Source organism: Misgurnus anguillicaudatus, chromosome 9 (assembly GCF_027580225.2).
Source record: "Misgurnus anguillicaudatus chromosome 9, ASM2758022v2, whole genome shotgun sequence".
In the NCBI taxonomy this organism is placed as follows: Eukaryota; Metazoa; Chordata; class Actinopteri; order Cypriniformes; family Cobitidae; genus Misgurnus; species Misgurnus anguillicaudatus.
The window spans coordinates 35,694,151-35,722,074 of record NC_073345.2 but is presented as its reverse complement, the minus strand read 5'-3'; the positions used below and the strand labels follow the sequence as shown (position 1 = coordinate 35,722,074).

The 27,924-nt window shown below is 36.1% G+C and overlaps 2 protein-coding genes across 2 annotated transcripts; both read left to right on the top strand.

Annotated features, from left to right (window-relative positions):
• nars1 (asparaginyl-tRNA synthetase 1) lies at positions 1-9,778 on the top strand. The gene is made up of 15 exons (XM_073871625.1): positions 1-174; positions 1,863-1,945; positions 2,068-2,133; positions 2,862-2,954; positions 3,037-3,126; positions 3,338-3,416; positions 5,959-6,029; positions 6,328-6,414; positions 6,507-6,735; positions 7,164-7,356; positions 8,220-8,355; positions 8,457-8,570; positions 8,716-8,847; positions 9,034-9,165; positions 9,438-9,778. Exons 1-15 carry the CDS (start codon positions 141-143, stop codon positions 9,567-9,569), a joined length of 1,671 nt encoding a protein of 556 aa, XP_073727726.1. The 5' UTR covers positions 1-140; the 3' UTR covers positions 9,570-9,778.
• Positions 9,779-11,291: 1,513 nt separating this feature from the next.
• fech (ferrochelatase) lies at positions 11,292-25,312 on the top strand. Its single transcript, XM_073871624.1, has 11 exons — positions 11,292-11,511; positions 12,327-12,438; positions 13,734-13,856; positions 14,230-14,375; positions 14,907-15,041; positions 16,063-16,169; positions 18,276-18,374; positions 18,460-18,567; positions 18,737-18,901; positions 20,972-21,031; positions 22,209-25,312. The coding sequence occupies exons 1-11, from the start codon at positions 11,472-11,474 to the stop codon at positions 22,341-22,343; spliced, it is 1,230 nt and encodes a 409-aa protein (XP_073727725.1). The 5' UTR covers positions 11,292-11,471; the 3' UTR covers positions 22,344-25,312.
• The last annotated feature ends 2,612 nt before the right edge of the window (positions 25,313-27,924 follow it).

Genomic DNA, 27,924 nt, shown 5'->3' with positions numbered 1-27,924 from the left:
TCGTGTGCGCATGCGCGTCCGCAGCAGCCCGTGAGCGTGTGTTGGTGAAGGAAGGAGATTGTCAGTACTGAGCGATTAACACAGCAGTTTATCTGAACACAACAGCCGAACCGAGCTCAACTCAACTCTACAGTGCTCATATGGCGGACGAGGGCGTCGGTCAGATGTCGATCCGTGAGTTTGATAGTGATGATGTTGATGATGCATAATATCTGCAGAGGGTTGCGTCAGATTCATCCGCTTCCTAGTATTACTGTATTCATATAATACTTCATTTATTTAGAACACTTCACTAAACTGCATTCACATAGAGCACTATACAGTCGAATGTACTAATACTATATTTATCTAAAGCACTTTATGCTTCACTGTAGTAATACTGTATTCAAAGATCACTATAATAACTTACTACACTAGTAATACAGCTTTCTTAGGGTTGCATCAGATTCATGGCATGCTGTTTATTGCCTACTATACACCACACTACTGTATATAGATCACTATACTCTGTGCTATACTATACTGCACAAGTGCTGCTGTAATATACTCCACCTTTATTTTACTATGAGTGTTTGACGACCAGTTTATCCACATATTCAGGCTAATCACTTAATTATTCACTTATTATAACTAAACAAGGCACTAAATTAGGGTACTTGTGTGTAAAATAAGACAAGCACTACTACAGCAATGTACTAATATAATCTTTTTGATTTTGATATTTTAAGCCTTTAAATAATAAAAAGTTAGTAAAACTTTTTTAATTGTCAAAATAATAATAATAAACAAAACATATTGAGTCTACAGAGATGTGCTGATTAATAAACTTATTTTAATCTTTAACTTTAGACCTTGATGAGAATTAAAGGGGTCATATCATGGGATTTAAAAAAAAAAGTAAAATAAACCTTTGGTGTCCCCAGAGTACATATGTGAAGTTTTAGCTCAAAATACCTCACAGATAATTTATTATAACATGTTAAAATTACAACTATGTAGGTCTGACCAAAAAGGTGTCTTTAAAATGCAAATGAGCAGATGAAATGTTTTTTTGTTGAAATTGAAACTCAATTGTGCTGTCAATTAGTTTCTCTCTTTTTCTGCAGTAAATGGCAGTGGTGTGGTTGGTTAATGCAGATTAAGCCGGTATTATTGTAATACGACTCGCTTCCTACATCACAAAACAGGCGAAATCTGAACAAACTAATTGTTCACATGCTTTCAGAGAATGGTTTACCAAAACTAAGTTACTGGGTTGTTCTTTTTCACGTTTTCTAGATTGATAGAAGAACTGCCAATCTAATTATAGCACTTAAACATGGGGAAAAAGTCAGATTTTTACTCTATGACCACTTTAACATAATTAATTATTAACAAAATATGTTATGAAAGTGATATAGCCTACATTGTTGCGTTACTGTAATAAAAATCTGGATTTCCTCCTTACTTTAAAACAGATGCTTAGTTTGTGGATTATTACTATGAAAACCCAACAAAAAATAAACAAATAAAACTCACTTGTAAAAAAGGAAGAAATGAAAACCTTTTTTAACCAGTGTTTTTTTGCGCTTTTACTTTCATCATTGTCCAGTCAGTGTTGCCAGATCCACGTAGCAAAACCAGCCCAATGGCCATTTAAAATTAGTCCAAAAGCATCCTAATGGCTATTCACAGCCCAAATACCAACAACTAATGAACCAAATGTGGTGCAGGAGCATATGACATAACAACTAATCAATAGTTTATTATCGATTTTATTAATTAGTTGTTGCAGCCCTTAAGTTATTATGATGCATATTATTGCTATAAAAGATGATATTACAGCTGGTTCAGTGTTAATCCTGATGTTGTTGGATGTGTAGGTGAGCTGTACGTGTCTGATAAACAAGGCAGTGATGTGGATGGAGACGGATCAGAACAGAAGCCCTTTAAAACTCCACTAAAGGTCTGATTTTGTGTGTCTGATACCTTCCTGCTTAGCTTTAGTCATAAAAGATTTGTGTTTATAAAACATGTTAAATTATTTAATGTATTTTATCTATTTAAATATTCTCTGTAACTTTTCAGGCACTGATGTTTGCTGGAAAAGAACCATTTCCCACCATCTATATGGACTCGCAGAAGGAAGGAGAGGTGTGTACACATTTCAACAGTGTTAAACAATTAACCAATCTTAAAATGAATTCCTAAAATTCTTTACAGAATCCAATCTTAGTTATTTATTTTAAACCAGAAGACAATTCACTCAGCCAAGAATTACAATCATATGGGGACAGTTTCCCGGACGGGTTTAGGTTAATCCAGGACTAGGCATTAGTTATATTATGACATTGAAGTAGTTTTCACAAACATGCCAAACAAAAAACAATGGTATGCATCTTGAGACAAAACAATGACACTGATATATGTTAAGATATGTCAGTGCAAGATGTTTTTAAGGCAGCTCAAACATGCATTTTAATCTTGGTCTAAAATAAGACCTGTCCGGGAAACTGCCCCAAAGAATTAAAGGATCTTAAATAACATTCTTTTACCATTGATATATAAAAAATGCACAACCTTTATTAAATAATGTTTATATTTATTTGTACAGACATGCACATGTATTTATATGCTTGTTTATTGGAAAAATATATACCATACAGATAATCTTGACAAAAATCAAAAGATCCTCTGTATTTCTGTATGCATTCATAATAAAACAAAGTAAAAGTATCATTTCTAAGTATTTATATGCATTTGCATCTTAAATGTACAGTGTAGTTTTTTCCAGGGTCTTAATTCATGAGAATTTAGTTATGTTTAACACATTACAAAAATGAGTAATACTTGGGATTTTTTTACTGTATTTGTGTTGTTAGCGTTGGGCCGTAATCTCTAAGACTCAGATGAAAAATGCAAAGAAGCTCTTTCAGCGAGATCAAATGAAGAGTGATGCTAAAGAAAAGAAGGAGGTATCTGAAATATTTCTGTCTTGCATTGTATGTACTGTATGTGTCTGCTCTGATGTCTGACGTCTGTTATGATGATTGACAGGCTGAAGATGCTGAGCGCAGGGAGAAAAATCTGGAAGAAGCAAAGAAGATCATCATCGAGAACGACCCCAGCCTTCCAGAACCCAAAACTGTGAGCGTCAAGATTGTTTTTTACATTTTATTGTGGTGGTAATGTTGAGCTGGATTTTGAACTGACCAGATCAGACTTGATCTCAGTGCGGTTTAGTGTTGGTTACGGTTGTATCGTGTGTTATTTCTGAGAATATGAAAGTGAAAGTGTTGCATTTCTCTGAAAGATGATACAATCACAAACAGGTTTTTCTTCTCAATATATCTCTCAGGTAAAGATTGATCAGCTGGAGTCACTCAGAGAGCAGAGAGTGAAGGTGTTTGGTTGGGTCCATCGCCTACGAAGGCAAGGTGAGATGATTCGGCTAACGTTCACAGCAGGCCTGATGCATTTATCCAGTATTTGAGTAGTCTTTCAGAACAGTCAACTTTGTGAAGTTTATAAAGAAAGAAAAAAAATGTGTAAGGGAAGGGACAGTGAGTGCGTTTACATGCACAGAATAAGCTATCAAAATCTGCTGATTGTAGAAAACTGTTTTCATGCATTTATATGCAAATCAATAAACCGGCTATGCAGAAAACTGCGTTTACATGGGATTTGGAGATTGTCAGGTTTCTCGCAGGCAGTGATGTCACCGCCTATAGTACATATAGTCGTTCAAAAAGCCGACAGGAAATCTGTCTTAAACTATACTGTTGTATCTCTTTTTATGTCTGCAGAACCTGTAAATCTAACCTGAGATTTTATTTTCAAGTGTTTGAGTCAAGCGCAGATTTTTATTTGTTACTTTGCACTTACTTCCACGTGTGATGTTTATCTTTCACACACACAGAGACATGAGCACATGAATAAAACTACGAGAGCTGGTTAAGTGTTTACATGCAACGTGAAATCAGGGTAATGAGCAAAAAACTACCTGTGCCAATTGTTTTTTGCTTGCTGCGTTTATGGGCTGTCCCAGATAAAAGAAAGCCATTTTACACGTTTACATGACCCCACACATTATCAGTTTATTAAGCATGATCAGGGTAAGACTGTGCATGTAATTGCACTCACTGTAGCCAGTCATGATCACAAAATATTTCAGCAGAACTCTCCCAAATGATTTAGCCTGATCACCCCGATCCCTAAACACCCGATCCCAGATCACCCCTAGAAAAACATAAACAAAACCAATCATGTAAGAACCGATCCAGGATCACCCAGATCTTCCCTGTTCTTCCCTGTTTACCCCGATCCCTGTTCTTCCCTGGTCACCCCGATCCCTGTTCTTCCCTGTTCACCCAGATCCATGTTCGCCCAGTTCCCTCTTCACCCCGATCCCTGTTCACCCCGATCCCTGTTCACCCCGATCCCTGTTCTTCCCTGTTCACCCCGATCCCTGTTCACCCCGATCCCTGTTCTTCCCTGTTCACCCCGATCCCTGTTCACCCCGATCCCTGTTCACCCCGATCCCTGTTCTTCCCTGTTCACCCCGATCCCTGTTCATCCCTGTTCACCCCGATCCCTGTTCTTCCCTGTTCACCCCGATCCCTGTTCATCCCTGTTCACCCCGATCCCTGTTCTTCCCTGTTCACCCCGATCCCTGTTCTTCCCTGTTCACCCCGATCCCTGTTCTTCCCTGTTCACCCCGATCCCTGTTCTTCCCTGTTCACCCGATCCCTGTTCTTCCCTGTTCACCTCGATCCCTGTTCTTCCCTGTTCGCCCCGATCCCTGTTCTTCCCTGTTCACCCCGATCCCTGTTCTTCCCTGTTCACCCGATCCCTGTTCTTCCCTGTTCACCTCGATCCCTGTTCTTCCCTGTTCACCCCGATCCCTGTTCTTCCCTGTTCACCCCGATCCCTTTTCACCCTGTTCCCTGTTCTTCCCTGTTCACCCCGATCCCTGTTCATCCCTGTTCACCCCGATCCCTGTTCTTCCCTGTTCACCCCGATCCCTGTTCATCCCTGTTCACCCCGATCCCTGTTCTTCCCTGTTCACCCCGATCCCTGTTCTTCCCTGTTCACCCCGATCCCTGTTCTTCCCTGTTCACCCGATCCCTGTTCTTCCCTGTTCACCTCGATCCCTGTTCTTCCCTGTTCACCCCGATCCCTGTTCTTCCCTGTTCACCCCGATCCCTGTTCTTCCCTGTTCACCTCGATCCCTGGTCTTCCCTGTTCACCCCGATCCCTGTACTTCCCTGTTCTCCCCGATCCCTGTTCTTCCCTGTTCACCCCGATCCCTGTTCTTCCCTGTTCTTCCCTGTTCACCCCGATCCCTGTTCTTCCCTGTTCTTCCCTGTTCACCCCGATCCCTGTTCTTCCCTGTTCACCCCGATCCCTGTTCTTCCCTGTTCACCTCGATCCCTGTTCTTCCCTGTTCACCCCGATCCCTGTTCTTCCCTGTTCACCTCGATCCCTGTTCTTCCCTGTTCACCCCGATCCCTGTTCTTCCCTGTTCACCCCGATCCCTGTTCTTCCCTGTTCACCCGATCCCTGTTCTTCCCTGTTCACCTCGATCCCTGTTCTTCCCTGTTCACCCCGATCCCTGTTCTTCCCTGTTCACCCCGATCCCTGTTCTTCCCTGTTCGCCCCGATCCCTGTTCTTCCCTGTTCACCCCGATCCCTGTTCTTCCCTGTTCACCTCGATCCCTGTTCTTCCCTGTTCACCCCGATCCCTGTTCTTCCCTGTTCACCCCGATCCCTGTTCTTCCCTGTTCACCCCGATCCTTTGGATAATCCCTGATTAATGATCACCCCAAATCCTTATCAACCTGATCCTGATCAGGCTGTGTTTTTGTGTGATTTGTTTCACTATAAATAGAAATCCAGCAGTTACATTATTAAATGTTGTGGGTTTGTTGTGTCAGTAAAGTGAAACTCAAATAAAGTGAAACTTGTGCTTTTTTTTAGGAAAGAATCTTCTGTTTATTGTGCTGAGAGATGGAACTGGTTTCCTGCAGTGCGTTCTCACTGATAAACTGGTAATGTGTGTTTTTCTACCTTTTAAAGACAGAGAAATTTTAATTTGTTTTGCATTGGGATATGTTTTTTATGACAGTTAAACTAATTTACCCTTTAATTCTCACTATCCTGTGTAAAACTACTAATGTGATGTCACTTAATTTGTTCAAATGTTTGTGTTGAAAAGATTTGTGACATTTAGTCTTGTATAATGTGTGTAACATGAATAGAAATGATCAAATGTAATTTGATGTAAGATTGTTATATATTGTGTATTACACAGCAGTTGTTGACTGAATGTGTCTTTGTCATATATAGTGTCAGTGTTATAATGGACTGGTTTTGTCTACCGAGAGCACAGTCGCTCTTTATGGAACAGTAAAGCCGGTTCCTGAAGGCAAACAGGTGAGAATTTACCTAAATTATGCATTAAACTGAAAGAAAACTTAATATGCATTAAACACTATGACGATCTTGTTTTTCTGTTGTTTTTCAAGGCTCCGGGCGGTCATGAGCTGCATTGTGATTTTTGGGAGCTGGTGGGTTTGGCTCCAGCAGGTGGCGCTGATAATCTCCTGAATGAAGAGTCTGACGTTGATGTGCAGCTCAACAACAGACACATGATGATCCGCGGCGAAAACGTCTCAAAAATCCTTAAAGTCCGATCCACCGTCACCCATTGTTTTAGAGAGCATTTCTTCAGCAGGGGTTATTATGAGATAACTCATTAACATACGAACTGTGGGAGCTATAAGATATCAGTTTTTAACATGCAGGATGGCCGACGAAAGGCAGATATTTATAGGATACCAGATTAAATTTTGATGACTGGAAATATTTCATGTTCAAATGCAATGATGGTAAAATGAGGTCGACTAATTTTTTATTTACAAGACAGTCTCCATACAAAGCCCTTATGGGACTTTTTTGGAAATTTATTGAATTTTAAAAACTTTATTTTTACTTAAACATTTAATAAAAAATATCATTTTTTACAATAATGTGCATTGTACAGTTTGTAGAGTAAATGTGTTTAAATAATAAAATATTGATAACAATCTAAACTGAAAATAACCAATGACCAATAATTTGAAAATGGACACATATTTTTTTATTAAATGTGACGCTGTTGTTTTTGATTTTTTAGATAACTCCACCCACATTGGTGCAGACGCAGGTGGAAGGAGGCTCAACTCTTTTCGGTCTCAACTACTTTGGTGAGAATGCGTATCTGACGCAGTCGTCGCAGCTGTATCTGGAGACCTGCATTCCTGCTCTGGGTGATACTTTCTGCATTGCGCAGTCGTACCGCGCTGAACAGTCACGCACCCGCAGACACCTCTCTGAGTGAGTACAAACATCTGTCTGTCTGAGTTTTTACTGATGCACCTACATTTAAAGGTGCAGTGTGTAAATTTTAGCGGCATCTAGTGGTGGCTCAGTCCACTGCTCACCTCTCGCTTTTGAAATCCAGAGAAGCTATGGAAGCTGCCATCGGACAAACATGACATCGTCGGAGACAACATAGTAAAAAAAGTTTGTCTGTTAAGGGCTTTTGTAGAAACATGGCGGCACAAAATGGCAACATCCGTGTAAGGGGACCCTCGGTGTATGTAGATAAAAACGTCTCATTCTAAGGTAATAAACACATAACGGTTCATTATGAAAGGTTTTAATTATATAGTTTTGTATATTATTTTGCATTTCTGTCAAGAGATCCTTCTAAAAAATACACACTGCACCTTTAATGTCAGCATCATCAAATCACAATAGACACATATGGATGTTTTCTTTAGATTAAGAACAACATGCTTCAGTATTTTATCTTTATTTTATATGGAACAACCTGACAAAATGTCACAAATTAAACAATTACTCGTACCACATTAATAATATTGAAACAGGGTTTTAAAATATGACAATTTGTTCTTAGACCTTTCCAATGATATATAGTTTGCCAACATTTTTGCAGATTAATTATAGGATATAGTGTTGGGTATATTATAGAAATTAATATGCCCATAATAATTATATGACATGTAACAAAATGACTGTCACTATATCATTTCTATCATCACAATGCCTAGAAATATAAAAACTACACTCTTTAAGCTTTCCAGCAATGTATACTATAGTTTAGAATAGGGTTTTAGTTTTATAAATATGTCAAATCAAATTGGGCCCACCTGTGACTCTCATTATTTTCTCAGGTATACCCACATTGAAGCTGAATGTCCCTTCATGAGCTTTGAGGATCTTCTGAACAGGTTGGAGGATCTGGTGTGTGATGTAGTGGACCGGGTTCTGAAGTCACCTGCAGCGCCTCTTCTCTATGACCTGAATCCTGTATGAACCTTGACCTCACGCACATCATGTGATCTCATCATTAGCCCACTTGAGGAACCTGTAGAAATGTTTTTAATGCTTGTAAACATGTTTCTGTGCAGAACTTCAAACCTCCAAAAAGGCCATTCAAGAGGATGAACTACACGGAAGCCATCGATTGGCTGAGAGAACATGACGTTAAGAAGGATGATGGGACGTATTACGAGTTCGGAGAGGTTTGTGTTATATTAATTCCTCTAGTCTTGCAGTTGACTTAGTATATTTATTTATTTTGCTTCATTCTGGATCTTTAAATGTATTTTTTGATGATATCAGGATAAATCATTGCTCTTACATGAATCTTGTGTGTTATTGTTACAGGATATCCCAGAAGCCCCTGAGAGACTCATGACCGACAGCATTAATGAGACCATCCTGTTGTGTCGTTTCCCAGCTGAGATCAAATCATTTTACATGCAGCGCTGTCCTGAGGACCGACGTCTCACTGAGTCGGTCAGTATCAGATTTGCTTTTCTCTCAATACAGAATCCACTATAAAAAAAAATGAGCCAAACTAAATCTGTTGTGCATGATATGAGATGCAGGCAGATGTGATTAAAGAAAATAAATTGCATTTATTTGCATATTTTTCAATAGGTATAAATTAAATACAGTAGCTAACGTGTGTGTTTATCTCAGGTGGACGTTCTTATGCCCAATGTTGGTGAGATTGTGGGAGGCTCCATGCGTATCTGGGACGCTGAGGAGCTTTTGGAGGGGTATAAGAGAGAGGGAATTGACCCCACACCTTACTACTGGTACACTGACCAGGTAACACACAAAACACACCCAATCCTTTCATTATACACAATATATTATTATAAAATATCATTATAATTCACTCTGTAACTAAATGATTGATTGAAATTGCCTTTTGCACATTAATCTTTATTTACATGTTTAAATATTCAGGACAATTATGCCTAAATATCTAATATTCAATACTTTGCCCACCCTGAATCTTTGTGTATTTGTAATTGTGATTAAGTATGTAGGTTTGTAGTGTGTGTGTACATATTAAACTGTGTGTTTGTGTTTTGCAGAGAAAGTTTGGCACTTGTCCTCATGGTGGTTATGGTTTGGGTTTGGAGCGCTTCCTCACCTGGCTGCTGAACCGCCATCACATTCGTGATGTTTGTCTTTACCCTCGATTCATTCAGCGCTGCAGACCTTGAGCCCACAAACACATAAACACACACACACACTGAGACCAACAAGCCAAATGTCAACCGCTCTTGTACTGTCCCGGCTCAAGGAGAGACCACATTTATATGTCATGTTTAAAGGTCTCAAATACATTACGGTTTAAATGATGACCTAAAGTTGCGTAATATCACTGTAATATTCATCTGTGGCATAATAAATAAATGACATGATGAATGCTTGTGTGTTCGTATTTTTCAATTGTTTTTATTACCCAAGCACATTCTCAATTTTACTGTACATGTTGTCCTGGTTAATAAAGCTTAGTGTCAAATCATTCAATGCTTTCAAAGCTGTTAATTAGTTAAGGTTAGACTTTTTGTATGATAACTTTGTGCCAAGTGTTATAAAATGTTCATGTTATGAACATATTTGATATCTTCATCACTCTATACATGATAGGACTGCATAACAACTAATCATGACTAATCATTTGCAGAATAAAGGTTTTTGTTTGCACCATATATATGTGTGTGTAATGTATATAATAATTATGTTTATATAATTACACACATGCAAAATAATGTATATGTTGAATGAAACAAATATATTTATTATTTGTTAAGTATTCATATTTATATCTAATATAAATTGTATATAAATATAAAAATGTATATACTGTACACATGTAAAAAAAAAATTAAACATATACATGCATATTAGTGTAATCATTATACACAATACACATACATATGGTGTAAACTTTTATTATGCAAACAATTAGTTGCGATAAGTTGTTATCTGCAGCCCTAATAATTAATTCATAGTTATCATGAGAAAAGTGGCATTACTTGGTTGAGTAATTTCATGTTTTGCTGTAATGAATGATATGTTATATGTTTTAGATGTAGGTTATATGTTATTGTTTTTAGCCGCACCTACATAATATTAATACATGATAAATAATGACTTTATTTTAACTTCCTCATCATAACTCAGCACACATCTTCTTGTGCACAGATAAATGTCACAAACTAGTCATTAATGAACAAAAAAAAAAATAATTTATGAATGAATTTGTTTTCACCTGCAGAATGAGCATGTATTATATTTACAGTTTACATAGAGACAGAGTGCAACGCGTCATAATCTGAATACCACGCCCACCATATAGACTTGTATTGTGTGAGGCTGCCTCCTTGTCATTCTGGCTTATAAAAAAACTGAACAATGCCTAAAAGCTGCTGTGTGACAGGGTGCACAGCTAACAAGCCAAAAAAGACAGAATTTTTTTTTTATAAGGTGTCGACCCCAAAAACGAGCGTTTAAAGACATAAAGTTTATAACAGGCAACTTGTCATAGTCCTAAATTAAGAACCACGCCCACTTTTTGCCTGTATCCACTTTTGTCTTCTTAAAGACTGTTTTACGGCTTGGTAGCTTATAAAAACTTAATTCTGGGTTTTTAGCTTGTTAGTCACATAGCAGATTTTATGCATTGTTCTGTTTTTTATAAGCCAGAAAGGACAAAGAGACGGTTTCCCCCCTGGTGGGCGTGGTTTTCAGATTATAATAAATGCGCTCTGTAATGTAATTATTAATATTATATTAATATTTTATGTAAAAATGTACGTTTCCGCTTCTGTTTTTGGTCTTTGTCCACTCTTATGCGCTTTTGATTGGTCTGCTGAGCCATGACGTCGTTCGTCCTGGCTTCCTGTCGTATTGACGTACAGAGGGGCGTGTCGTTAGGCGGAGCTACTAGACGTCATTACGCAGTGACAACAGTGACAGTGGTCAGTCAGCGGCTCTATATCGGAATTTGAGCGCTTCAGAGAAGTGGAGGAGAGGAATAACACCTGCGATTCTGCAGCTTCATGCTTTCTCACTTTATTTCTATTGAAAGAGGAGAATAATTTACATAACAGCCGTACATGATGGCGGTGTTGGGCAGCGCGTGCCGGCTCGTGCAACGTAAGTGCTTTTATTAAGCCTAAATACTCAGAGCTTTCATTCATATGTTTATATGAGCGTTCACATGACTTATCAAGCATAATGAAGAGTTTCAGGGCTGAAATAAATGTGCTTTTTGTCGGCTCATTGTCCATGGGGGTTGGAGTGTCTCCTTGACTTTTCCTTTCCTGTCTGCAGCTGTTCACATTTGTGGAGAAGGGGCGCACAAACAGCGCGTCTGCTTTCGTTGTGCTTTGCTGTGCGTTTAGCGATACGAATGCGTGATCTTTACATGCACGAATCGTCAACAAAAAGCAGGAGTTAAAGTTACACAACACATGCTTTTACAACTTGCGTAACTGCGCCGACAGCGACGCACAGTGGTCGAGTGATGCAATTGCAGCGCTGCATAAACCGCAGTATCGTAAAATCTTCATGTCACATTCCCTTATTATGAACCAAAAACGTGTATACATTTGTTTTTCAAACATTTATAATCAATGATCATGAAATGATGTACTGTTAAACTAATTCAACTGTTGAGTAACGTGATGTATTTAAAGAAATGATTCAATAATAATCCAAGAATCAAATGTAAATTTTTATAATGTCCTTATTATTTTAATACTTTGCACTATGGTGCTTTAGTATCAAACACTGTAATGATAAACCTGTTTGTTATTATATAAGGCATTTAACTACCTTAAGTCATAGTTTAGTCAAGTCTAGCTTGGAGCAACAAGTTTAATGCACAATTTGTTTAAATGCATATAAAGTATTTATTTACCAACTGCATGGTATGGACAGACTGAATGTTTCTGTGTTTGTTTGTGTAGTGGTCAGACGCAGCCCGTCGGGTTTATCCACGAGTGTGTTTCACAGACGACAGTCGACGGCCACAGCAGCTGCATTTGCCAGTTCACCCACTCCAGAGTCTCAGGAGAACAGGTCTGAAATCAGTCTGAACATAACTCAGTCCTCATGGAAATGATGTGATCTTTACAGGTCAAATGAACAAAACTTAAGGGGCCAATTACAACCGCCAAAGGTTTTACAGCATTTTTTTTCCTCTTACACAAAGCTCTTTCTTTTCTCTGGTTCTTTCTAAAGCCGTTTGTTTAAAGCCTTGCTGCTTGAACTGGCCTGAAATCAGATTAAATGAGCCACATTATAAAGCAGCCGATAAACACACACATGTGACCTCGTATCAGTTTATACTGCAACTCTGTGAGTCTACACAATCACTTACAGTTTGAGTAATACGCTAAATTTACATTTACATTTAGGCGTTTAACAGATGCTTTTATTCAAAGCGACTTCCAAAGATTAGGAAACAATAACTGTGATGTGTCATAGGGAGGCAATAGCACAAAAGGTGCTTATATCAAGATACAAGTTTTTAATATTCAAAAAGAATACCGGATTGCAATATTTAAATGGTACTTCATTCACAAATTTCCATTTACAAATCTTTCATATCACACTTTAAGACACGTCAACATCCCAAATATAGAACAGGAAGCGGCTGTAAACACTAAATGTTTCCCAGCGTGCCTCACTGTCGTCTTGTTATCAGTTCTGTTTCTTGTGTTTCAATATATTTTGAAAATATATGTACTAAAAATATTTTTGAAATATGTTAACAAACATTTTTTATTTCACCAATTTATTTTTATACTTTGAAATGTATTTTAAAGCATTTATATTCATGTTGCATTGAAAGAAAAATTTTGTATGTTATAAACCTGTAAACATAATGTGTTTGAAAAGATTAAAATAAAATAAAAATTCAACTGCAAAAATATACTTAGAATTTGATGTTTTATACATCCTATACATTTTATACTTATACTTTATACAAACTTTTATATTTGGCCAGGAAAAATATATATTTTGCCGTATGGGATGTAAAATTATAAATGTATTTGTTGCCCCTGAAATATATGTTAATATGTGAAGGTTAAAACTTAATATATTTTCAAATGTCAAAAATATATTTAATTAAGCTTTACTTTCTACAAAATGTATTTAGTTAAAACATATTTTTGGCCAAAGAAATTAAATTTTTTGCCGTATGGGATTCCATGCAAATGTCAAACTTCAATTGAAAAGTTTTTATTAAATGTTTTTAACTGTACTGATATTTCTCTTCTGAATCCACTGAACTTTCTCACCTGAAGAAGCTCCTGACTATGTGTTATATTAATATTTATACAATATATTATTATTTATTTTATTCGCAGAAAACCCAAAACAGGGATATTGATGTTAAACATGGGCGGCCCAGAGAAACTTGAAGATGTTCATGATTTTCTCTTACGGCTCTTTATGGACACAGACCTCATGCAACTTCCCATACAAAATAAGAAATAAAACTTTTTTTTCAAAGGTATGACTTCATATGAAGTGAAATTAATCTTATTTACTCCTAATATAAGCTTCTGGTCTCATTGTGGGGCATTGCTTGTCACTGCTTAAATTTTAATGAAATAATGTTTGTCTTTGTTATCTAAATATATTAACTTGCTATGCCTTGGAAACTTGCCTCGGTTTTTGTCTATTGTCATTAAGGCCCTCTTATAGTTATATACTTATATAAGAAAACTATCAAATGCAAGAAAGATTTTTTGTTAATTATCCTGTTTTACTCAGAAATGCATGACATTAATATAAGACGAGCTGTGAGTTTAATGAATTAAAATAGATTTCTCAGACATGTTTGGATATTTGTTGTAGTAAACTCGGCCCATTCATAGCCAAACGCCGCACACCGAAGATCCAAGAGCAATACAGCAAGATCGGAGGAGGATCTCCTATCAAAGCCTGGACCACCATGCAGGGTGAAGGGATGGTGAAACTCTTGGATGAGATGTGTCCAGAAACCGGTAAGATCATTTGTTTATAATTCAAAAACCACGCTTTAAAATAAGAGTTCATTTTGAATATAATCAGATTGAAACAGACAAACAGTCATCAGAACAGAGAGAAAGAGAGAGAGAGATTGTGTTTAGTGCTGATAAATACACAGCGAGTAAAGGCGTGGAGTGTGTCAGTGTGATAGATTAAACCCAGAGGAGGGTCTCTCACACCCCTCATCACAACAGACACACCTCAGATAACACACAACAGCCTGCTTCATATGTTACACAAGTCCTGTAATGCACAAATACACAAACATGATGTTTAGACTTTTCATCACAGAGACACAGTGAAAAACAATAACTGATATTAGATCATGTGCCTGAAAATTAAACAAGGAGTTCAGTTAAAACTATTAAAAAAACAGAATGATATAATAAATTAAAGTTCAAGATAAAGTTCAGATGAAGAATTATTATTATTATATACAATTATAGATGAGTGAAGTAGCAAATGAAAAACATGAAATGTAAATGTGTTTGTTTGTTTGTGTGTAGCTCCTCATAAGTTCTACATAGGTTTTCGGTATGTTAATCCTCTGACTGAAGAGGCCATACAACAGATGGAGAAAGATGGAATAGATCGAGCTGTCGCCTTTACACAATATCCACAATACAGCTGCTCCACAACAGGTACACCACACAAACACAGACAGACACAAGCAAACACAAACACATACAGGGCTGGAGTGGGACTCATTTTCAGCCCTGGAGTTTCATGCCTAAGACCGGCCTACTTTAGTTCACGACTGGCTATATTAAAATAATGTAATTATTTTTATGTAACACCTCTCAGTATATAAGTGCCTTAAAAGTCATTGTATTTTTCAAAAATATAGTTTCCAATTCAGTGCAAATACACGAGCAGGAACATTTCCCTAACTTTAGTTTTTGGTTCTCTTTTGGTTATTTAACGGTCTGTGAACGTTCTTTGTAGGTGATATTTTTGCAAATAACTAAAAATAAATTATACAGAATAATGGCAATGTGCAGGTTTTTATAAAACCATAAAATAACATTTCGAGAACATTGCATGGTGATTTAAAAAAAAAATATAGATGGTTTTAGCAGCAACAACATAAACAAACGGCTTTTGTGTACTTAATGCAACTCCCTGTAGACTTCCAGCAGGGGCGTCATGCACATTTTTTTTTAAGGGGGCACAGTTCACAGAAATTTGTGCATACACGGACATCAAATGAAATGTTATAGAGCTTTTAGTCTTTTCCATGGCACTTACATTTCTAATCTGAACACCCCTGCTTTCATGCAAAAGCCTCCAAAATAAAAGTGTTGACTAACTTTTATATCAAATACTATTCAATCGGAATATTTACATTATGGCATCATATTTACATCTGAAACGGCATGTTTTATTTATTTACGTTTTGTTTAATGACTTGTTTAATTGTGTCATTAATGCATTTTGCACAACAACTGCATTATCCTATTTAATTTTAAATCCACAACGAAAATGACATAAGCTATAGCCACGTGATTGATTTTAATGTTCAATAATGATTTAAAAAAATATGTTTAGATAAAATTATTACAGGACATTAACAGTGTCTGGCAAATGCATAAATGTAAACTGGTGCACATTTGTATTTTTTCTGATGTATAGACAGTCTAATGTGTGTGTTTGTCTGTATAGGCAGCAGTCTGAATGCCATCTACAGATACTACACTAATCGTGGTGACAGGCCAAAGATGCGTTGGAGTGTGATTGACAGGTGGCCCACACACCCTCTGCTGATCGAGGTGAAGTCACACACACACACACACACACACACACACACACACACACACACACACACACACACACACACACACACAGGTTTACACATGTGGACACGCCAATGAGTTGTTTTGTTGTTAAAGGTGCAGTAGAATGTAAAACTGTGTTTATGTAGGCATACAGTAGATGAATAATAAGAGTTCATGGTAATGATATATCATGAGCCTCAAACGCGAATGTTTCCTCTTCCTTTAGCGATCTTGCGTCCTTGTGTTCTCGCTCTACGTCATCAATAACCGCTTTCAAGTTCAATTCCAATTCTCAAGGACGCAAGTACAGAGGACGCATGAAAATACCCGGATGTGTTCTAGATATCAATGATGCATCGAGTGCAGACTTGCGCGCTGAAATCGTTTTTCGCCCCAGAAGTCATTGCGCCAAAACAATGGCGGAGAAAAGAAAGTGATACGCACAACCTCCCGCCGCAAGCTTGCGAAACTGAGAATCTCGTTCAAGTAAAAGTTTGTTTGTAAACATTTTAAGTATTAAAAAAATGCAAATTTGATATTTAAATATATGTTTAATGGGCATAGAAAAGCTAATATTAATTAAGTTTCTTATTTTAGATTATATAAGGTACACTGCAAAAAATTATTTTCAAGAAAAACATTTCTTAGTATTTGTTGTCTTGTAAAAATATCTAAAAATTCTTAAATTAAGATGATTTTTCTTGATGAGCAAAACGACCCAAGAAAATAAGTCTAGTTTTTAGACCAAATATATTACATTTAAGTGAATTTTTGCATAAAACAAGCAAAAAAATCTGCCAATGGGGTAAGCAATTTTTTTACTTGAATTTAGTGTTTAAGAAAAATGTTCATTTTTTGCTTGTTTTATGCACAAAATCACTAGACTTATTTTCTTGGATCGTTTTGCTCATCAAGAATGTTGCAGTGACTGCCAATCAGAGGATGTGGGCAAATGCTGTTTGACTCGTGCACCAATAACAATCTCCGTATCTTGACGCTCATGTTTTATATTTTGTTTATCCACATATAGTTTCAATATTAAAAAGAGTTTACAAAGTCACAAATTCATACAGATCTTACATATGGCTTTCCAATACCATGCGCCAACCTCATGGTCACAACTGGTATGCTCATAACCCGCACCTGTGCAGCATTTCCTCTTTACCTATTTTATACATTTCCCAAACTCAATACTCAACCTAGTGTACAAAATCAGAATGACACCATATATGGCTCTTACAAAGAAAAAGCATCTTAATTTAAAGGTGCAGTGTGTACATTTTAGTTGGCATCTAGTGGAGAGGTTGCGAATTGCAACTAATGGCTCAGTTAACTGCTCACCCATCGCTTTTAAAAAGCATAGAGAAGCTACGGTAGCTGCCACCAGACAAACATGTCATCTTCGGAGACAGCTTTGTAAAAAAGTTTGTCCGTTAAGGGCTTCTGTAGAAACATAGTGGCACAAAATGGCGACTTCTTTGTAAAGGGACCCTTGTGTATGTAGATAAAAACATCTCATTGTAAGGTAATAAAAACATAAGGGTTCATTATGAAAGGTCTTTATACACCCCTGATCATATAGTTTTGTATATTATTTTTCATTTCTGTCAAGAGATCCTTACACACTGCACCTTTAAGAATGTTTAGATATTTTTACTGAAAACAAGACAAAAATACTGAGAATTTTTTTCTTGAAAATCATTTTTTGCAATGTATCTAAAATATTTATGTATTTGCCATTAATAAAAATGACATAATAAAAAATAAATTAATGTATATAATAATGCAGATAATGGTATGTTTGTCAATTTATGATTGTTGCGATTTTGAATCTGGGAGGTCAGGTGACCAACAGGAAGATCGCACACATCTCAATTCTCAGAAGTGCGTTTTGTGTTCTCGCGACCTTCTGAGTTTGTTCTTACAAGGTCGCCTGGCAAGACTTATCTCCACGAAAACGCAAGTCCGTTCTTTGCGTTCTTGGAATTGAGCAACAGCCAGTGTGAAACTATTTTAATAATGTCATTACTTTTAGAAAATGTATTCATCAAATGAAAAGACACGCATTTGCAAATATATAAATGATGTGTTTTTATTTAGTGTTTTGCCGAACATGTTCGTAATGAACTGGAGAAGTTTCCTCCGGAGAAGCGAGATGATGTGGTGATTTTGTTCTCCGCTCACTCTCTGCCCTTGTCTGTGAGTAACACAACATCATAATCTAATACATCATACAGATTCACACGTAAAGATCAAATACTCTAACAGATCTGTTTGTGTTGAGGTGGTGAACAGAGGCGATCCGTATCCTCAGGAAGTTGGAGCTACGGTTCAAAGGGTGATGGATCGACTGGGTCACTGTAATCCATACCGACTCGTCTGGCAGTCAAGGGTCAGAATCATCTTCTTTGACTAATACTGATCTTAAATCAGTCAGATGATACAGTAATGTTTTTATATTAGAGCTTGTGTAAAACAGAGACACCTGGTGGTTAGCTGCTGTAACTGCACTGTACTGAGATGATGTAGAGGTGTTTTGTGTCCCTGCTGGGCTTCTGTAGGTCGGGCCGATGGCGTGGCTGGGGCCGCAGACCGATGAGGTCATCAAGGGTCTGTGTCAGCGCGGGAAAAAAAACCTTCTTCTGGTGCCCATCGCCTTCACCAGCGATCACATCGAAACGCTGCACGAACTCGACATTGAGTATTCGCAGATCCTCGGAGAGGAGGTGTGTGTGTGTGTGTTCATTAAGCTACTGGTTAAAAAGTTAACCTGCAGTCCACACTGTAAAAATATAACTTTCTTACTTAGTATTTTTGTCTTGTTTTCAGTACAAATATACTGAAAGATTTTTTGCTTGTTTTAAGCAAAAATGTACTTAAATTTTATATTTTTTGTCTAAAAACTACTTATTTTCTTAGGTAATTTTGCTCCTCAAGACAATATATCTTGATTTAAGAATGTTTAGATATTTTTACTGAAAATAAGACAAAAATACTAAGTTAGAAAGTCTTTGCAGGTAGTTTGAAAAAAGTTATGAGACATTCATTGCAAAAAATTATCTTAAAGAAAATAAAATTTTTAGTATTTTTGTCTTGTTTTCAGTAAAAATATCTAAAAATTCTTAAATTAAGATGCTTTTTCTTGATGAGCAAAACGATCCAAGAAAATAAGTAGTTTTTAGACAAAAAATATCAAATTTAAGTGATTTTGTGCATTAAACGGGCAAGAAAATCTGCCAATGGGGTAAGCAAATTTTTTTTTCTTAAACACTAAATTCAAGAAAAATTCAAAAACTAGACTTATTTTCTTGGGTCGTTTTGCTTATCAAGAAAAATAATCTTAATTTAAGAATTTTTTGATATTTTTACTGAAAACAAGACAAAAATACTAAGAATTTTTTTCTTGTTCAGAAGTAAACATCTTATAATCTAATTTAAACCTATAGAATAAAATTTGTGTGTTATTTTAAATAAAAATTTAAAAGTATTATATGACATAAAGATAAAATCATAAACATTAAAGATTCTGCTAAATTTAATTTTCTATCTGTGATCAGCCAAATCTGTTGCATTAAGCTTTGGGCAGAAGCTCATATTTTCTCTTTTCCTCCTCTCAAGACATCAAATATGTCGTCTTTATGTTTATTTTCTTCTCATGTTGGTATGCTGATAATATACAGTAATGAATAATAACACATTTCAGCAGTTATTGTAACTAAATATCTGGACAAATACATGGACTTTTATGCTGGGTCATATAAATGCAAACTGTTTCAAAAGTTTCCTTAAATACACATTTGGCTTATATAATCTCAACAGTTTCACACGATTACATTAACCCTTAAAAAAGTTGCCCGCCAGAATTTGTTTTGTGTGTTTTTTACAAAAGTTTCACAAAATGCCTTCCAGAAATGTTTGTTCTATAAATAAATAAACATAAAATATAATAAATGAAAGAACAGATCTGCTTTTAAACAAATAAACTGAAAAAATTTCATCCTATCTTCATTTGTTTTTTATCACCTCTCAAATATGGGTAGGTTTCTTTAAAAAATACCAAATTTTCAGCAAAAAGATACACTTTTTGTAAATAGATACACAGAGTTTTTACTGTTTTTGGATCAGTGGATGCTTCAGTGTTTTATAAGTTGTGTAAGAGCACCAACTAGTGGATAAAAGTGGAAATGTAAATTTCCTTAAAAGCTCGTCATTGGCATGGAAGCGTTTTCTTTAAAACTCGTCAATGGCAGGAAAATAAATTTAAATGATGATTTATCCTCCGCTGAACAGATCTGAAATCCTCTGAAGTGTAAACTCCAGATGGTTGGTTTGATTCTCATGCTGTGTTTATTTCTTTATGTTGTATGAACTCTGTATGGCAGTAAGATCTTTGACATTTAACCTCACCTTCCTCTTGAATCTGAGAAACATCGATCACAGTTTCACTTCTAAAGCATCTCAGGATAAAGATGTGTGCGTTTCCCAGCCCCATGTTGTGTTGTGTTGTGTGTGTGGGTGTGTGTGTGTGTGTGTGTGTGTGTTTGCCCTCCAGCTAGCATTAAATGGTCTGAAGGCTCTCTTTCTTTCTCTCTTTCTCTGTCACCTGTGCATTGATTGGTCATCTCTCTGGTGGCCGAGGGTCTAATCTGATCTGATTAAACTCTTTCTTTAAAACATTTGTGTTTGATTTTAATTTTGGTTAGTGTGGAAATTGGAACAGTATTGTATGCAGTTCATCAGTAATATTGTGAAGAGATGAGTTGTTTTCTGAATTGTTTGTGTTGTATGTTTTTCAGTGTGGAGTGGAGAACATCAGGAGAGCAGAATCTCTGAATGGAAATCCACTGTTTTTCAGGGTAAGAGCTGATTGTAATGAACTGATTGTAATTCCAGTATCTTACACATATGTGACCCCTGCTGGAAAAAAAAGAGTCGGAATGAGCAAATTAAAAAAAAATAGATTTATATGTTGACATTCTCGATTAAAAAAAAACTTCAAAACGATGCATGATTTGTTGTAATTTGACAAATAAACGACAGAGCTACAGCGGTTTGAAGTTGACAGAGTCAGCAAAGTCAATTTTGAGAAAAATCAAATTAAAGATTTTTAAAGGTTTAAAAGCAAAATCACCTCATCCATACCTTAAAATCACTGTAAAACTAATAGATTTAGCCCACGCAAAGTCAAAAACAATATCAATATATGTTCAACTTTTTTCTTTTATTGATTGATTGACATTGAGACAGACAGCTTCAAGATCTACTGTAATCTTACACATCAGATCCCTAACAGTCCCCAAACATTCACTTAAGACATAAGAGATTATATCTGTGTAAATTCTTGTCAAAACAGTTATTCTATTTATATGTGTGTATATCCGAGTTGCACGCTTGTGCATCTGTGTGCATGCTTCAGATGTGTCAGTCAGTCTTATCTCTCCTAATAACTCTTTTAACATCAAGCCAGTTCTGCACTTTATTTTCTAATTCCTGCATGTATTTAAACCAAAATGTCAAACGGGCATGTCGATGGAGACGCATCTTTGTATACAGTAGGTTAAGCATTTAGAACGATACAACTCAGAAAATGTACAAATATAAAGATAATTTTAGATGTTTAATGACTATTTAGAGCATCGAGATCACTAGATGTTGGCTTAATGTACTTATTTTTATGAAAACCTCAATTTATACTTTTTTTTTTTTGCCAGCACGGGTCACATATGATGCATTGCACATAGACGGACATATAAAAGGATTCTGTTATCTATTAACTGCCTATAACTAACTAGAACAGATGGAGAGAAACAAACAGCTAAATTATTTTAACTTGTTGCAATGCATTCTGGGATTGTTTGCTCAACAGAGGATGCATGGCAATGTATTATAAACAACCCTCATTTCTGAAAAGCACCTCTGATCCTGTCTATGTAGTCTTTGCAGTCTCTAGGGTTTAAACAGAGCCAAATTTACATTTTACATCTCTCTCTGTCTCTGTCTCTCTCTCTCTCTCTCTCTCTCTCTCTTTCTCAGGCACTGGCTGATCTGGTTCAGTCTCATCTAAAGTCTAATGAGCCGTGTTCCCGTCAGCTCACCTTGCGCTGTCCGCTCTGTGTAAACCCCACCTGTGGTCAGACCAAAGCCTTCTTTGCCAACCAGAAACTCTGACCTTTGACCTGACATCACTTCAGACCTGCACGCTCTCCTCTCTCATTGGTTCGAAGCTGGATGGGTTTAATATGATTTACATTTGATGTAACCAACTAGGTGTCTGTGAGCAGGGTGTCAGGGGTATATAAAAATTTAAGCACTGCTGTTATTGAGCCGAACGTACATTCCACAGAAAACATCATCATCATACCTTATAAATGAAAACAGAGGCCAACGTGGAATAAACAAGCGTTTATCTTGGAGTGGAAACGGCAAAGGTGCTAAAATGTGTGTGCCGGTTTTAAAGGGACAGTTCACACAAATTTCTCATATAAAAAGCATTAATGCATTCTGAGGCTGTCAAGCTTCGTAGTCATTAACGTAGTCATACAACTCGTGTGCTATATTCAAGTCTCAAGTCCGCCGCTCCCCTTATGTTGCGAACACACCAGACACAAAGCATTTCATTCCTCGCTCTAGATTGTTCGCGGGATTTATCTTATTTTCATATATTTTCAACTTGCTCGAAGACGTATTTGAGGCAGTGTTCTGGTGAAATTTGCGCCGCCCAATTCGCATCATTCACCCTGAGCCTATTCGTGTCTTTGCATTGACTTTCTATGTAATCTACTCGTGCAAAACGTTGCATTCGCGGTTGGTGTGTACGCCCCATAAGAATGAATATAAATACTGATAGCCTGTAGATTTGTACTTTTATTGTACTTTTTGTCCTTTGTGCAGCTTTATAGCCGCTGTTTACGTTCAGGAACAGAAGACCAGAAAAGGTTAATAAAGTTTCAGATGAACCGTTCCTTTAAAAGAATCCCCAGCACAGCCACAACGTCTCTCATCTGAAAGCCCACCAGAAGCTTCTTTGACCTCTCTGTGATGTCCAGTCAGAGGGTCAGACGTGCCTGTTTCACAATGCTATGCTGAACATTGTCTTCGTGTTCAGCGCCTTCATGACCTCGTGCCTTCTTTCAGCTGCGCTTCAGTGATCTGATGAACACTCACGCTTTAAAAAGTGAGATGTGATGTGTTGCTTTAGATAACAGAAGCACAACATAAAGCACTTCTGTACTTTGTGTTGCCGTGTTTAAATATCTTGAGTTTCTTTTGCCAAGACAGAAATGTTACGTTGTCTTCCATTTGCTTAAGTTTAGTTTCTCTCAATTTGTGACCCTGTCTGTGAAGTCTCATAATCTAATGATATGATTTGGAGCCTCAAAGTTTGATTATATTTTCTTTTCAAGATAATTTTATGTAGAAAAATGACTTCACAGACAGGGTCACATATTTTTTCAAAGTAATTATATTTATAAACTGAATTTATTGGCAAAATGTGCTTAATTATCATTTTAGTGTTGTCAGAAGGGATACAGGCCTCCAGTTTTTATCATTGAGCTGGATGTATTTGTGATGGATTTCATGAGACTCACACACAGCTCATGCTATTGTTGATTAAATGCAGAAAGATTGGCTGGCCTGGACCCAATAACCCACCTGCATTCAGTGTGTGTGTCTGTGTGTGTGATGCTCTGGAGGCAGTGTGAGTCTCCTGGTAATTGAAAAGTGGAACGCTGGCTGCACTGGTTTTGTGACCTCTAATTGAGAGACAGCATTGATTTCTAGGGAGAGAGAGAGATGGGGGGATGGTGCAGAAAAGAGAAATGAAGGAGTGAGTGATTTAGCTGGTGTAGAGACTGATCAGGTGGGCGATTGGAATGGACAGATTTGGTGGAGGATAGAGAGAAGATTACATTTCTTCTCTGCAGGCCTAAAATGTTTTTGGGTCATTCTACGAAACAGAAGAAATCTCAGGAGAAAATCATACTGTAAGGCTTCTGTTTTCTAAAATGATCCTTTTAATGAATTGATTAGTTGGTTATGTATTATTAGATTATATGACGTGACTTCCACCACAGCTGATTCTGGATATCGCTGCAGAAACGCACAAAATCTATGAAACCCCCACACACTGCTGTTCGGTGCCCTTCGTTCTCTTATGCAAATTGAGATTATTTTTCTTTTGATTTGGGGTCAACTATGCACTCGTACAAAAATAAAGGTTCTTAAAAGGTTTCTCACACCGATGCCACAGAAGAACCTTTTTTTGGTTCCTCAAAGAACCATTCAGTCAAATGATCTCTTAAGAACCACTTCTATCTTAGCTTTTTATAATCTGAAGAACATTTCTTCACTACAAAGAAATTAGGGAAATTGAAAGGTCAAAAATGGTTTTTCTATGGCTTTGTGAAGCACTTTTATTTTAAGAGTGTAGCCTGGTAGTTTCACCCTTCTATAAACCTGTTCATATTAATCAATGAATGCTTTTATTCAGATCTTTTCTGCCTTATGCATTTTACTGCTTTAGCGTTTAGTCTTAGATATATCACACTGACTACAGATCAGTTTTTAGTCTAACACTGAAATTAAAACGTGAACATTTAGAATAATTATTTTATAAAGAGAAACTACTGCATCATCTGAACCGTTAAGATACAGATGAAGTGAAAATAAATTGAAATGCTTCCAACAGAGAGTTGTCTTAAACATTGGCCTCAACGTTCCTCACTGGAGATATCTGCAGGTTTAACAAAACAAGCTACTTAGTTGAAATAACTGCACAATTTTTAATGTATCTGTTGTGTAAGATGATTTCTATCATTATGTTTAAGTTGCTGATATGACGTTTCTAAGACTGATAGCTTTGCACTGTAAATAAAATGCAGCATTTTTGTCAAATCAACATAATTTTTTAAGTTAACGTAACATAAAAATATAAGTTGAACTTATCACAGGTCAAAACTTAAAATAGTAGGTTGAATTGACTTGGAAAACAATTGAACTTTATGCTGCATTTTTTTTACAGTGTTTGTACTGTAGTTACACTGAAGGCAGAGTTAACTGAAACTTGTACATATCTAAACTGGGCAGAAGCATAACATCTGTGTTTATTGCAAATAAATTGATTTGTTTAAGCTTAATGTATGTGTAAGATCAGTTTTTTTACAATTTGAAAGTAATAGTTCACCCAAAAACTAAAAATCTGGTTTTATTTGTAACTACTACGCTTTTTTGTTTTTATTGTAGAAGAAATATTTGTACAAAATGTTTAGGTTGTTTGGTCAGAAAAAGTTCAACCAAAATCAAAAACATCTATCAAACATGAGGTAACAAAGTTGTTCAGGTCCTGAGATTCAGCAACCCAACCTCAAGACATTTTCTTGGTATAGTGACAAATTGGACATGATTTTCAACGTTTTTCGTGTCATTGAGCACGACTTCAATTTTTGTGTATTGGCTTTCCCATTTTTTTTTTTTATTATTGATGCTTGGGGTTCGATTTGGGTTTTGGGTTAGGATGTTATTTTACCTATTGGTTTCTAAAAAAAATCTTTAGATTTTTATACCATTGTTGCTGGGGTTGGGGTTAGAGTTGTAACAGAAAGTCATTCTAACCCCAACCCCAAGTTACAATGGTAAAAGCATTGAGAAACCAAAACATAAAATTACACAAAAAAGAAAGTTTTGTTCGGGAAGCGAAAAATAATTTGTAGAAATTCGTGATGAGTAACTCGAAAGAAAGGAAAATCGTGTCCATGAACACAAATAATTAAATCTAATATTTTGTGACTATACCACAAAATGCCTTAAGATTGGGTTGGACTTTGAAATGATGGGCTTTATAATGGCTTGTAAATGTTGAATCACGCCTTTCTAAAGCCTTCAACTGAATCTTCTCTGTTCTCATGTGTTGTTTGAAGGGATTTGTGGGGCACGTGTGCCCTTTTCCAGTTCTGTTTTTTAAACATGAAGCTTTTCAGTGGCTGCTGTCAACATTGACTTTGATTGGCGTCTGCTTCTCAACAACGTGCGAGTATGAACGGTCTCTTAATGTCACACCTTATCGGTCGGCCCTCGTTCTTCACACAGGTAATGAAAAGCCAAATGTCAGCTGATAAACAGAAACATGAATGCCTGTTACCCTGGCAACCATGAAAGAAACGAGAATGAGATGAAATGTTTGACAGATATCAGAGCGACATAGCAGCAGAAAGCCACTTAGTAATAGAAAGATGAATCTGTCTGCACTTCACAATAGTGTATAAAACCGTCTGAACAGTACTGCTTTTCTTGAGAAAACTTTTTCCAACCTCTCTTCAAAAGACCTGTATGAATTTTCATGATGGTTGGTTGGTGGTAATAAAACATAACATTTGCCAGTCCATTCCACATAGATGGTTATCATATGCATATATGCCACTGTTACTGAAAAAAAAAGATTTTCTTAGTGTTTTTGACTTGATTTCACTACAAATGTCTAAAAATTCTCAAATTAAGATGTATTTTCTTGATGACTAAAATGATGGAAGAACACAAGTCTAGTTTTTAGACAACAAAACACAAAATTTAAGTAAAATTGTGCATAAAACAAGACATACACTGCAAAAAAAAAAGATTTTCAAGAAAAAATTTTCTTGGTATTTTTGTCTTGTTTTCAGTAAAAATATCTTAAAATTCTTAAATTAAGATGCTTTTTCTTGATGAGCAAAACGACCCAAGAAAATAAGTCTAGTTTTTAGACCAAAAATATTACATTTAAGTGATTTTGTGCATAAAATAAGCAAAAAAAATCTGCCAATGGGGTAAGCAAAAAAAATCTTGAATTTTTTTAAACACTACATTCAAGAAAATTTTAAGAAAAATTAGCTTATATTTCTTGAATTTTTTTAAACATTTTTCTTAAACACTAAATGTAAGAAAAATTTGATTGCCCTATTAGCAGATTTTTTTGCTTGTTTTATGCACAAAATCACTTAAATTTTTGGTCTAAAAACTACACTTATTTTCTTGGGTCGTTTTGCTCATCAAGAAAAAACATCTTAATTTAAGACTTTTTTGATATTTTTACTGAAAACAAGACAAAAATACTAAGAATTTTTTTTCTTGAAAATCTTTTTTGCAGTGTAAAAAATTGCCAATCATCGGGTAAGAAATAAAAAAATCTTAAAAATGAATTCCAGAAAAATGTTATAATCCCATTGGCAGATTTTTTGCTTGTTTTAACTTAAATGTGATATTTTTGTCTAAAAACTAAACTTATTTTCTTATTTTCTATATCTGAATTGATTTTGCAGTGTAAATCAATGATTTCCTTTGTAACAACACAATCTTGTGGCAATTCATACGTATTTTACGGATTTCATAATTGTTTTTTTCTTCTAATAATCATACATTTTTGTACAATTCACTTACAAATTCATCTGAATTAGCCAATTCATAAAAAAAAATGAATTTCCGTGAGATCAGGCTGTTTTAATGCTTTTGACACGTTCGTTTCAGAACATGTAGGCACAACTTTGCTTTTTCTTTACTAAGTGGCTAAATCATACATTTTCAATAAATCAGGGATTTTCCTTAATAAAGACAAACTCTAGGTGTTTTGTGAATGAAGGTGATTTATTGAAGAGCATGAAAGCACAGCACTACCATCTGATGATAGTGAACAAAAACACAAGATCAAACCAACCCAGAAGAAACCTGACACAGAAACACTAATGTCATGGTCAAGTGTAATGCAGTAAAAGACAGTAAA

Coding starts and splice junctions, on each gene's coding strand:
- fech (XM_073871624.1), top strand. CDS start 11,472: ATGATGGCGGTGTTGGGCAGCGCGTGCCGGCTCGTGCAAC. Junction 18,375..18,459: donor CTCACTCTCTGCCCTTGTCT/GTGAGTAACACA, acceptor GTTTGTGTTGAG/GTGGTGAACAGAGGCGATCC. Junction 18,568..18,736: donor GACTCGTCTGGCAGTCAAGG/GTCAGAATCATC, acceptor GGGCTTCTGTAG/GTCGGGCCGATGGCGTGGCT.
- nars1 (XM_073871625.1), top strand. CDS start 141: ATGGCGGACGAGGGCGTCGGTCAGATGTCGATCC. Junction 3,417..5,958: donor CCATCGCCTACGAAGGCAAG/GTGAGATGATTC, acceptor GCTTTTTTTTAG/GAAAGAATCTTCTGTTTATT. Junction 8,571..8,715: donor CGTATTACGAGTTCGGAGAG/GTTTGTGTTATA, acceptor TTATTGTTACAG/GATATCCCAGAAGCCCCTGA.